The sequence below is a fragment of the Sorex araneus genome, chromosome 2, assembly GCF_027595985.1.
Source record: "Sorex araneus isolate mSorAra2 chromosome 2, mSorAra2.pri, whole genome shotgun sequence".
Lineage (NCBI taxonomy): Eukaryota > Metazoa > Chordata > Mammalia > Eulipotyphla > Soricidae > Sorex > Sorex araneus.
The window spans coordinates 182,833,609-182,846,741 of NC_073303.1; the positions used below are offsets into that span (position 1 = coordinate 182,833,609).

General features: G+C 49.4%; 1 protein-coding gene across 1 annotated transcript in view; it reads left to right on the forward strand.

Annotated features, from left to right (window-relative positions):
• Positions 1-1,992: 1,992 nt before the first annotated feature.
• The window catches only part of CXADR (CXADR Ig-like cell adhesion molecule), a 52,929-nt gene continuing 41,788 nt past the window's right edge, over positions 1,993-13,133 (forward strand). Inside the window, exon 1 of the mRNA XM_055126061.1 lies at positions 1,993-2,168. Coding sequence (XP_054982036.1) covers positions 2,126-2,168 — 43 coding nt within the window. The 5' untranslated portion in view covers positions 1,993-2,125. The remainder of the gene's footprint in view (positions 2,169-13,133) is intronic.

Below are 13,133 nucleotides of genomic sequence, written 5' to 3' on the forward strand. Positions count from 1 at the left end.
AGATAATTTTCCAGAGTACAGTGGGTAAGCCCTGGCTTTGTATTCGGCCAACCAGGTTCGATCTCCAGCATCTGGTTTGGTTCCCTGAGCACCATCAGGACTGATTCCTGAGTGCAGACAGGAGGAACCCCTTAGCATTGCCGGGTGTGGCCCCCAGACAAAAACAAAAGAGGAATTTTCCAATACTCACTTCTATTGTATCGAATATTTACTACTGTCAGACAGTCCCAAGCATTCTTGGGGGCATTATCTCCTCGAATTTTCATGAATAGTCCCGAGGGAGGTGTTATTTCTTTGTAGCTTAAGCAGTTCCAGCCCCGTTCCAGAACCTTAGAATTTAATTGGCTACGTGGTTTCTCTCCCCTAATTCGCTCCTGTCTGGGAGCTGCCGAGAATGCCAAAGCCTCACTGGCGCTATAAATAAGCGTTATCTGGAAAGAGGGACTGGGAACAGGCCACCGGGAGGCAAAAGGGACCTTGCAGGGCTGACCTGGTCCTTTCAGATCTTGCAATTCTCAGACCTCCGGGTCATGCGATTCCCCCCCCCCCCCCCCCCCCGCCACGCCTTTGCTTACTCCTACTCAGTCCCACATTCCAAGCTCACTGGTTCCTGCTGGTCAGTTTCGGGCCTAGAGTAACTTTTCTTGGTGCTGTGATTGTTTGGTGATATTTGGTTTGGGGTCACAGCCGTTGGTAGGGGGGATGGTTGTGGATCGCTCCCAGCGTTGCTGGAGGACAGGGGGTTCAGGGACCCATCAAACCAGAGCCACCCGCCTGCAAAGCACGCCCTCCTTAGTCCGCCCACTTTTTCTTTGGAGGTGTTGATTTACAATGGTGTTAATGTTACTGTGTTCCGCTATGCTGCGGGGTTTTGTTGTTTGTTGGCGGCCACCCCTCGCATCCCAGGGGCTATTTTCAGCTCTGCCCTCCCGGGGAGAGTGATTGATAGTGGTGGTGGTGGGTTGGGCACCCAGACTTGGGTACTGGCTCCATTTGAACACTGCCCGAGGCCTTTGAGGCCCTCTCTTCAGACCTTTCCTTAGAATAACTATTATTATTGCTATTATTTTTATTATTATGGTTTGGGGACCGCACCTGGTGGTGGTATTCAGGGTTTACTCCGGCTTCGTGCCAGGGCATAAACTTCTGAACCAAGGCCATGCATGGTCTTGCCCTAGTCCAGTCCCCTGGAATAACCTTTAAATGCCAGAGGTTAAAAAAAAAAAAAGAAAAAAAGAAAAGAGGGGCGTTTGCCTTGCACGCGGCCGATCGGAGTTCGATTCCCAGCATCCCATATGGTCCCCTGAACACCGCCAGGAGTAATTCCTGGGAGCAGAGCCACGAATAACTCCTGTGCATCGCCAGTTGTGACCCAAAAAGCAAAAAAAAAAAAAAAAAAAAAAAAAAAAAGAGAATGAGAAATAGGAAAGGGCAATCGGGTATCTTCAAAATTCGGGGCTGCAGATTTCGGGCTGGAAAAAAGGCATCTTTGGGGGTCTTCGCCTACCGCCTATCCAACTCAGAGAGCCGGGCACGATGCTCCGTTCTCACCTCCAAAGCCAGTGGGGACCCGCGGCCCGAGGTGCCCCACCCGCCTTTCCCGGAGGGTTGGGCGCCGAGAGCTTCCCCACCCCTCGCCCGAGGGTTCGCATCTGCCTCTCCTCCCGGGCCCGGGGGTGGGGTGGACTGCAGGGCGCGGACACCCTCGTCTGAAGACCGGGGAGTGGGGTGGGGTGGGGAGGCCAGACCGACCCTGCAGCCAACCCCCCAAGATTGAGCTCTGCACGCAGCGGCGGGCGCGGTGGAGCTGTCCGGACCGAACGTCGAAACCGCGAGCCCCGGGGGGAGGGGGGTGCGGGGCGCGCACGCACGGCCCCGGTTGCCACGGCAACCCCACGCGCCCGGCTCCGCTGGAGCGCGCCGCGGCCTCGGCGGAAGTGACGTCGTACACCTGCCGAGCGGGCGGGGGTGACGGGGGGGAGGGGCGGGGGAGCCGCCTCCGGGTCCCGAGGTGCCGTCGCCGCCAGCCGGTCGGGAGCGCGCGAGGCGCCGGCTGCCTGGAGGGAGAGCCGGGCCGAGAGCCGCCGCCGCCGCCGGGAGGGAGCCGCGGGCTGGGGACGCGGGCATGGCGCTGCTGCTGCGCTTCGTGCTCCTGTGCGGGGTCGCGGGTGAGTGTGCGGGGCGGCGATGCATGGGGCTCTGCTGGCCGCCCGGGAGACAATGAGCCGGGGGTGGGTGGGGAGGGGGGGAGGCGCCGCTGCTCGGGGGGCGCTGCGGCAGGCGTGGCGGAGCCCCGGGAATTGCAGCCCGTTCCTTTTTTTTTTTTTTTTTTTGCGGGGCGGTGCGTGATCCGGGAAGATTAAAAGCGGCTGGGAGGGGAGCCCGCAGTGGGGTGGGGGGCGTCCAGGAGGCCGGGGGCGGCTGGAGGGTGCTGCGGGGGGCCGGGGGGGTGGCTCCGTTGTTGGCGGAACCGAGGAGCGAGCCCCCGGAATGAGGGGCGGCGGTGCCAGGGCTCCCGGGGCGTTTGCACGGGTGCCCTTGGCGGCTCTCCCGGCCCCTTCTGGGCGGCAGGTGCGGACTTTGCCTTATTATTTGTCGGTGCCGTATTCCCCGGGCTGAGCCGCCGTGGCGATTTGTAGAGTCGCGGTTTTAAAGCCCCTTTGCAAATAATAATAATAATAATAATAATTAATAATAATAATAATAAAAGCCTTGGGCGGTGAGTTTTTTTTTTTTCCTAGGGGTGGCGGGGAGGCGGAATTCAGCAGGCCAGGATTGAATGCAGCCGGAGCGTCTCGGCGCGTCGGATCTGCCGAGGTCCCCTTCGAGGAACGAGGAGCCCGTTTGGGGCTGGGGGTGGGGTGGATGCGGGGGGTGGGGGTGGGAATCTTAAGAGGAAATAGCCTCAGTCTCCCAATCCGTCGCGATCCCCCAGCGCGAGCTGGAGACTGGACGGTAACCCACGGTAGGACCTGAGCGTGGACCATCCGAAGGAGGTTCCTGCCTGCCGTCCTGGGGCAAAGTGCAAAAGGGATTTTTTTTCTTCTTTTTTTGCAACCTGGATTTTGAGTCTCTGCCAGTATCGATTCATTGCTCGGAGCGGGTGACAGCGGGCGCGTGCAGGGCGATTCCTGAAGGATTCACCGAGTGCTTCTCCCACCCCCACCCCCACCCCCACCCCCGACTGCGCCTTTCTCCGGAGTGGGAAGGAAAAAAAAATAAAAAAAGGCATCTAAAAAATGCAGCTCTTTGACACTTCAAACTCCTGGTCTGTTTCTACCGCAGTGCTGGACGAACCGAACTTGCGAGTCGGATGCACCAACGCCTGGTCGCATTTTGCAACCAAAATGATTTAACGAAAGGGAAAATCCATAGGTGGGACGGTGGGAGGCTGCACTTCGTAAAACCTCCGGGAAGAGTTTTTTTTTTCCCATACGTTTTCCCCCCCCCCTCGCCCCGCCCCCCATATGCCCTGCGGCAGCAGGATCGGTGGCCCTTGCGGTGGGGATGGCTCTCTGCTTCCTGTTGAAATGTTAATTCCATTGTTGGATGCCCCAGCTGTGAAGCAGTACCCTGGGGATCGTCCTATTAGCCAGTGTAATCTTCGAGCTGAGTCTAGAGCACTCACCACCACCTTTTTTTCAGTGCATAGCGGTTTGGATTTCCAAATGCTATCCAAATTTCCAAACTGAAATTTCCCAAAACCTTCCCACATGTTCTCTTCCCACCTTTGTTTTTTTGTTGTTGTTGCGGGACCAACTGGAAGCTATTTGAGCTCACAGTATTTGTGCTCTCCGTGGGGGGGAGAGGGATGTTTTAGGCTAGTCTAAGCAGAAAATGTGCTGGAGTATAAGCCAATGTAGGGCGACCCCCCAACCCCCTCTACTTCCTAGCTATCTGGGTAAATTGTCCGTATTTTACTTTTTTTCTGAATGTCTAGCATTTTTCGGGATTGGCGCAACCGTGGATATGAAATCATTTTGCTCAGAATCTTATTTCTTGTCAGCTAGACGAGAAGACTATTTTTATTCCCATTTCCAGCTTAGGTAACAGCTAAGAATGGTATAATTAAGGTATGGCTTCCAGCCGCTCTCCAGGTTCTTTTTAGAAATGAACTCAGCGATCATGTGATTGATCCCTGTAACTGACAGAACAAGGTAGAGACTTCCGTAATTAGAAAGCGCCTTGTTGTCGGTGGTAGTCTTCCTTTCCATCTTTGTGTATGTGGGTTGTAAAGAGTTTTTTGAGGTCTACTTGTGCTTGTTGGTGAAACTCATCTTGACGCGTTTTCCTGCCTTTCTACTGGATAGCAAGCCCTCCTGCTAGTAATCGCATTCAGAACGGAGACCGTGGCAGTTGAGCAGTGAGCAGTACTAGTGAAATCGAAGTCTTGAGGAGCGATAAATAACTGGTAGACACGGTCCTAAGACATGATGTATTTTTAACTAGCAGGAGAGTCTTCATCTCCTTGTACCTGAGGCGGAGTTGCTGATGTGACTGAACCATCCAAGGGCACACATTTCCTCTTCGATTTCCTGTTCACTATTGTATGCTACCTCTAAAGTACCTCCTCTCCTCTGGTGATGTCTAATGAACATCTGTGTGCTCTTCTGCGGGCGCTTCACACTAATCCAGTGTTTCTCAACCTGTAATGACCTTGGCTCCCTGTCAGCTTTATTTCCTTCCTGTGGCCTCCCAGGCCTACTGTGGTTGGCCCGCTAGGCTTGTACCATGACCCCTCCATTTATGCAGTTTTCACTTGTGACTCTTTGGCATGTCCTGGGAGCCCATATGCCCACCCCCCATCCCCTCTTGAGAAATGCTGCCCTAACCAATATTCTCTTACCTGTCACTGGATATCTGTTTCTGAAGCATGTCCTGTTGCTTTCCCAGTCAGGGAAGCATTTACTATCATTTCTTCATCTTGGTTGGATACTTTCAGGCACTGTGAGGACAGATGGATCCAGGGGGTAGGCTGGTGTGAGGAACACATGTGACCCGTGTACCAGCTAGTGTACCAGCATTGTCACCTAGGGTCTTGTTAAGGTTTTGGTCCTGTTCTGTGTACAGTGAATGATTCAGGTCTCTCAGCCAGCCACTTGCTAATCATTTGGTGTTTGGTGTTCCTCTCTAGACCGACTGACCCTTCCTTCCGGGTTCAGTTGCTTTGTATGCCAAGATCCCAGGGTCTTGAAAATTTTGCAGGAGCGCAGTGAAATGTTTTTCTCATTTTGCTTTATCCCAAGTCTTACATAAATATCATAAATATCATTAGGGCTGGAGGGGCTGGAGCGATAGCACAGCGGGTAGGGCATTTGCCTTGCACGAGGCCGACCCAGGTTCAAATCCCAGCATCCCATATGGTCCCCTGAACACCGCCAGGAGTAATTCCTGAGTGCAGAGCCAGGAGTAACCCCTGTGCATGGCCGGGTGTGACCCAACAAGCAATATGTATATATATATATATATATATATATACATATATATATATATATATATATATATATATATTAGGGCTGGAGGGATGATACCGAAGGTAGGGCGATTGCCTTGCACGCAGCCCACAATTGAATTCAACCCCTAGGACCCAAATGAGTCCTCAAGCCCTTACCAGGATTATCACTGAGCACAGAGCCAGGGATGAGGTGGATACGGACCAAAAACACAAACAAACAAGATAATTAGGTGGAAACTTTCCTCTCCATACGATCTTTTGGGGAGGGGAGGGGGGCATTGCACATAGGAATTTTCAGAGTCTACTCCCGGGTCAGTGCTTAGCCGGTATTTCTCTCTTAGACATTTCTGACAGAACACTCCAGAGTAAAATTTGCCCCTCCCCTTTGTGTTTTAGCACCGTATCCAACAACAGTCACTCTTGGTGGTGCTCCGGGGACAGATAAGGTGGGTGGGGGTGGGGAAATTGAGCTTGTGCAAGGCTAACATCTTAACTCTACGCTAGTTTCCCAGCTTGGAAAAAGTTGTCCTCTCTACTTTACAGTGGCAGCTCTTGACTGATCTCTTAGAGGGTCTACTAACGTTATCTCCCTGCATCCCCTCACAGGGGGCATTACCGATATTGTTTATTGTTCCACTCCCAATGTTAGCTTGGGTAGCAACTAACGCAGGTTGGCCGTCGACCCAGGTCAGCCGTGGGCCAGGCAGGTGCCCAAACCGCTGTACTATCTCCTTCCCGCCCCATGACCACACTTTAGGTGGGCGCGGGTCCGAGGGCCATGTCAGGAGCTTGAAAGGAGATAGGCAGTGTTTGAAGGTTTTTGTGTTGTCACCCCATCCCTTAGGCCATGAGGCTAATAGCTTGGGGAGACCCTACACTGAGAGACAGTCTGGAGTGCTGACTCTGTAGCGGGTAGAACTCACAGATGTAGCATCAGAATCTCCCTGGGACAACGCGTAGTCCCATTTGAAACTCGCCAGGATGACCTTGGGTGCCCTTTTGATCAGGGAAGTTATTCTGAGGGGGATGCAGTCGCACCTGCTAGCTGGTTGATGAAATAAGTGACAAGAGCAGCAGTCAGGCTTGTGACGGTGATGATGTTCCTCACTGGCGGGGAATAAACAGGAGAGGAGCATGTTTATAGGGCGGTACTGGTGAGCTTGAGTTTGGACAGGTTGGTATTGGAGGTGCTGGGGGGGAAGGAAAGTGAAGGCAACATACCCAGTAGGATGAATTTAAAAAATCACACTGGGTCTCAGGAGAGAGTGGAAATTGGTGATACAGAATGGAAACCGGTGCCAAGAGGCAGAATCTCTGTAAGTAGGACATACCGGCAGGACTAGGGACTAGGCATGTGATGGCAGCGTGACTTGGGAGAATATCAACATCCATTAAGATTAGGAACCCAGGACCCGAGAGATAGTGCACAGGGTGGGAGGCTTGCCGGGCACGCTTCTTAACCGTGTCCAGTGCTTGGTATATGTGTTGCCAAGCGAGCACCGTGTTCAGTCTTTGGCTTCTTCCTTTTTTTTTTTTTTTTTGGTGTAACAACTAGCAGTGCTTGGGGGGGTCATTCCTGGGGTGGTTAGGATTGCATTCCGCACAGGGGGTGGAATCCTGGCCTTGTAGCATGCACTGCAGCACTGTGAGCTATCTCAAGGCCTTGCCCCATCTCTCACATCTGCATCCAGGCCACTTGAATCAAGTTTAAGAGCCCCGCCTTGGGCTAGGGAGGTGCTTTGCCAAAGCAGTGACTAGGGCTTGGGCTTAGTATCTTGCACAAAGCTGCTTTGCCCCCCCCCCCCCCTCACACACACACACACAGTGGAGGGATGAATATATGTTTCGGTTCCAGTCTCATCTTGATTCCTTGACTGGACCCTGCTCGTCCCCTTTCCTTGTTTCTTCCCTTCCTGTATTATATTCAGATCACCAGGTGTACTTGAATAAAAGCCAGAATTGAGACTTTGGGATGTTATTTGGTGATCTGCGCGTGCTGACTCTGCACTTACCTGTCTTTCATCTGTCTCTTGGGTTTGTTGTTGTCGTTCTGGGCCTTACTTTTTGCTCTGGGCTTAGGGATCACTGCTGGCAGGCTCAGGGGACCACAGGGGGTTGCTGGGAATTGAACCTGGGTTTCCACGTGCACTGTACTAGTTCTCCAGCCCTGGTTTCAGTTTTTAGACCACATCTGGCTGTGGTGCCTGCCGGGTGTGGAGGACCAGGAGGGTTCAAGGATTGAGCCCGGGGGCCCCAAAACCTTTGAGCTGTCTTCCTTTATTCCTGTCTCGTGTTTTTAAAGAAAGCATACCTAGGTAGGATGCATGCAGCCTAGTGTGTGCTCTGCATATAAAGGCTGTGAGTTCAATCCTCTCCCCAACACACACACACACACACACACACACACACACACGTACACACACTAATATGCTTTGGAATTATAATATTCTAAGTAAAAATAAAGCACAGTAACCCTTTCTAGCTTTGGTTCCTTACCTTTTTTTTTCTACTTAATTTTTTTTTTGGTGGAGTGGGACTAAAATTACAAATGGCAGAGTGTGGGGGAAGAGGAGAAGGTCACTGGCTTGGATTTACATCTACAAGAAGCTGGTATAATTAATGATTTGCTTATTGGTATGATTAGTGGTGTCTTGGAGTTTCTTTTTTGTTTGTTTGTTTTCATTGTTTTGGGGCACAGAAGTGCTCAGCCGTCCTCCTGTGCTCTGTGCTCAGGGTTCACTCCTGGAGGCCCAACTTAGTGGCCGTATCGGGTGCCAGGGATTGAACCGGGTCGGCCGCAAGCAAGGCGAGTGCCCTACCTGCTGTACTTTCTCTCCAGCCTCTGTTGTCATTTCTTTGTAATTTATTCACTTCGTTAAATTCATTGATGTCTTTATTGAAGAATGGGAAGAAAGTTGGATGTTTTCTGTGCTCTGGTAATTTGAAGACATTCTGTCACTTACACTTCTCTCTGCACCCTTGCACCCTTCCTGGTTTGTTCTGTAGCCTTTTCCCTCTCACCTTATTACCTCACCACTCAGTGAAGAACCTAAGTTGGAGAGAATGTGACTCAAATGTTGCTTTGTGTAGAAGACTTTGTCTGGTCTGTTGACTTAAGGGGGAGGGTGGAGTGAGGAGAAGGTGTGAAATCAGCAACAAGCTTCAGTTTGTCTTTTGTTTAGTTGTCTTTTGTTCCTGGGAAGGGGATTACCGAACTAACCCTGAGAAGGTGTTAGTCTCTTTAGATTAGATTGCTTCCTTTCAAAGATAGATGTTGGAATAGGAATGACTTTGGTTTCCTGACTTCTAAGAAATGAAAATGTGCTTAGATTTCCAGAAGAAGAAAACACAAGTGCGCACGATTACTTTCCCCCGTCCCAATAGGGGGAGTGTATAATCCAAATGAATTTTAAGGAGTTTCTCCAGAGGAAGGATCAGGAAAGATGTTTGGGCTGCTCTTGAGAAATGCTCTCAAGGAATCTCAAGGAAAGGGCAGGTACAGTGAATCCGATGTGTTTGGCCTAAGCTTTGTTAAGCTGGAGAGTGACTCCTCCACCTCAGGTTTCTGAGGAGAATAAAGAATACCAGATGATTCCCCAGGGGGGGTTCTCTAAAGGCCTGACAAAAGCTTCCCTGGATTTTCTGCCCTGGGTAACTAACTCTCCAGTAAGAATTGAGAAGACTCTTTAACCTACTTGGTTGTTCTGTGTGAAACCTAATATTTTGAAAACCGAAGGGAAGATCTGGGCTAGAAATGCGATCATACCTGACTTTCAAAGATAATTTCACAAAAAGTTCATTTGAAGCCACTCTTCTAATAGCCTGGGGGTAGAAAGGACACATTGCACCGTAGTCTCGTTTATAGGAATCCTGTTGGAAATAAAGTCTCTGGTAGGTTTGGCTTTGATTGATCCATATAGTACTTTCCAATAAAAATATAATGCAAGCCATGTGGATTATTTCATTTTATTTATTTATTTATTTTTTGCTTTTTGGGTCACACCCAGCGATGCTCAGGGGTTACTCCTGGCTTTGCACTCAGGAATTGCTCCTGGCAGTGCTTGGGGGACCATATGGGATGCTGGGGATCGAACCCAGGTCGGCCGCATGCAAGGCAAACGCCCTACCCACTGTGCTATCGCTCCGGCCCGATGTGCATTATTTTAAAGTTTAAGAATTGGGGCCAGCGGATAGGACAGTGAGGGGGACCCTTGCCTTGCATAGGGCTGACCCAGTTTCCATCTCTAGCACCCCATTTGGTCCCTCCAGACCCTCAGGAGTGATCCCTGAGCACAGAGCCAGGAATAAGTTCTGAGCACCTCAGGGTGTAGCCCCCAAACAAACGTAAGTTTAAAATATTCTGGTAGCGACATTTTAGAAGCAAAGGTTGAAATGAGCTTGACTACATTTTATTTAATCCCATATAAAATATACTTTCCATGTGTAATCAAATATAACATGAACAGAATTTATAAAAGATTTACACTGGGACTGGAGCAATAGACAGCAGGTAGAGCATTTGCCTTGCACTCGGCTGATCGGGGTTCGATCTCCCACCATCCCATATAGTCCCTGAGCAGCACCAGGAGTAATTCCTGAGTAACCCCAGGTGTGACTCAAAAAGCAAACGAACAAACAAAAAATTTTTTTATCCTGTCTTTGAAACCTGGTTAATATTCCACCTATTCCACATCTCTTTGCAGGAGCCACATTTTAAATACCCAGTAGTGGTAATAGGAGATAAATGGGGAATAGCTATTTATTGGGTCGACCCAAATCTAGAGCTTGGAGCTTCAGTTCTGATTACCTGTCTTCCTCCACCTTAGAACATTCTACTAATTAAAAGGACATGGGTGTGGTATACCATCTAAGCATCTTTCTGAAATGGAACTTGCCTTTGGTATTGGTGTCCTGAGATTTTAATCTCTAAAATAATTGTTTGTGTCACATTGTGTAGCTGTATTGCTGTTGGCAACAATCTAGTCTCTTGTAATCATCAGAGTGTTACACTAAAAATTATGTCAGCTGCTCTTGATAGTTAAATATAAATTAACATTTTAGGGATAAGGCAGAACAAACAAATATGTGCATGGAAATCACATTTTTAATTTGCCTTTGAGGAAATTGAATGCATTTATGGAAAGGGGGAAAATAAGGATAAAATGTCCCTGCTAGTGGTTGCTTGGGATTTTTAAATTTACTTTGAGATATTAGAAAGTAATGCAGAGATTGAGGCAATCAAGTTAGATACACTTATTAGGCAATCCTTTATTAGACTCAGGATTTTCTATAAGGAGACACTCGTTCATAAGTATCTTATTTTACTGTAATATTTATTTCTTTATATCTTTTTTTGGGGGATGTTCTCTTCAGGAGACATTGCTCCAGTATTTGGGGGGTGCGTGCTGACTTTTTCCAATTTGTATTCAAGCGGTGAGCCTGACTGTTTTGTTTATAAGCAAGGAGAGGTGGAAAGCAGAATTCTTTTTCCTTGTTTTTATTTTTGGGGCACACTGTGCAGTGCTCAGGGCTTACTAGCTCGGTGCTTATTGATCACTCCTGGAAGTGCTCAGGGGATAGTAGGTGATTCCTGGGATCAAACCCAGGTCATCCATGTGCATAAGCAAGTGCCCGACTGACCAAACCCAGAGCAGATTTCTTAAACTGGAGCAATACATTATTATATTATCCTGCAGAAGGCAATGAAAATACTCACCATGGCAACCCATCCACTTATGTAAAAATCCCCTATTTGCACTTGCTTAGCCCAAGAATTCTGAAATTAGCATCGCATATTAGAGATGAAGGTGAAGGTCAGACACCACAGACTTCGCCACAACTTCCTTTGCTTTGGAATTGTGAGCCCCGTGCTCTCCTGACAGCAAGCCTGGATCTGTGGAGGGCCGAATCCCGCAGAGGGCATCTCTCTGCGGCGTCACATTCTGAACTTCGCCTCCGGCTCCCTGGGCCAGTTCCTTCCTCTCAGGTTGCTGCAGAAGTTCAAAGGGAGAGAAGTAATAATGTGTGCGTTATGGGCGGGGAGTTGTAATAGGCGCTTCTGGAAGTAAGCTCGGGAAACACCATCTGCACTTTGCCCACCCCGAGCTGCAGGCCGGAGCAGGGGCTGGCCACTGAGTCCGGAAGCCCAGTTACTCGGCAGAGCAGCCGGGAGCCGGGCGCGTGCTTAGAAAGCTGGGTTTCTCCGGGCCGTGTCCTCTCCACCTGGTGGAGCCACCCCTGAGCCGGTGGATTCATTCAAGTGACTTGGCTGCAGGACTGAGAAATGGCCTCTTTCTGCCTCCACTTGTGCCCCAGCCTGGCCATCACACCGTGGCATTCCAGTTATCAGCTAGCTCTGTGGAGTTCAGTTTTCTAGCACATCCCCAAGCCTCGGTACAGGGACTTTACTCTCCACTGTTCTTGGCAACCCTCTTCTTACACACTGATTTTTATTTTCCCCCTCTCTCTGAAGTTGAGAGCCTTTATTTCACTCTCTCCCAGCCTTGGGTAAACTTCTATCACCTCACCCAGCTACACTCTCTAGGCCCTTAACTACTACTTCTCTGCTTTGGTACATTCAAACCAGTGTTTCTCCCCATTCCCAAAAGTGCTCTTTTTAATTTCCCCCATGGGTTTATAACTGGTTTGTGATAGTAAGGAATGTGTCCTTGTTACCACGCCTAGCACCCCAGTCACCCAAGTGGCCCTTTAACTCATTCCTCACTTTCTCCTGGTAACCACCATCCTTTTCACGCAGCCCAGAAGTTTTGTTTCTTGATACTTTATTCGCTTTAGTAATCCAGATTCCATGTTCTGAGCAAAACCACCTGCAGTTGTTTTATTTCTATTTCATTTAGTTTAGCCACCTCAAAAGTCTTACTCATTTTGTTCCAGACTGCACACTTTCTCTCTTTTTTTTTTTTCTCTTTCCTCTTTTTGTATCGCTGGGGATTGACATCAAGACTTGACACATGCAAAGCTTGGCATACTTTCTCTTTTTTCTTTTCTCTTTTTGCATTGCTGGGGATTGAAATTAAGACTTTACACAGGTAAAGCTTGTGCCCTGTCTGTGGACCCCCTCCAGTCCTGGAATTGCAAGCCCGGTGCTCTCTCTCTTTTTTTTTCCCCCTTCCTTTTAGGGGCTATTCCTGCCTCTGCTTGGGACTGACCCTGGCAGTACTGGAGGAATATAAGGTCCCCTTTCTGGGCTGTTCACCCCCACCCCCGGTTCATCTTTTTGTATTGACAACTTAGTAGTTGTTTTGTCAATACAAAAAGATGAACCGGGGGTGGGGGTGAATATATATATATATATAACACCACAGTTTCTAAAATTAGATTGTTCTCTCATTTTGGACTACCACAATCCTGCAGGCCAGTTGCTTTGCTGAGAAAACCTGCAGGTGTGCAGCTGCGTGTTTGGGGAGACTTTTTGTTCTCCCATTTGGCCACAGTGTTTAGAAAACATATTTATACAGCTTCTGATCATTATACTCTCCCCCCACCCCCCAGTGTCATGTTCAGTGTGTGGCGTCCGTGGTCCCTGGTGCATGGCTGTGGGGCTTCCATCTAGTATCTAGCAGAGCTGTTGGACAGTGCTCTGTGTATATGGGCCCCCTGGGGATTGAACTCATGGCCTCATGCTTGTGAGCCATCGTCATGTCCCTGTAGGGATTTT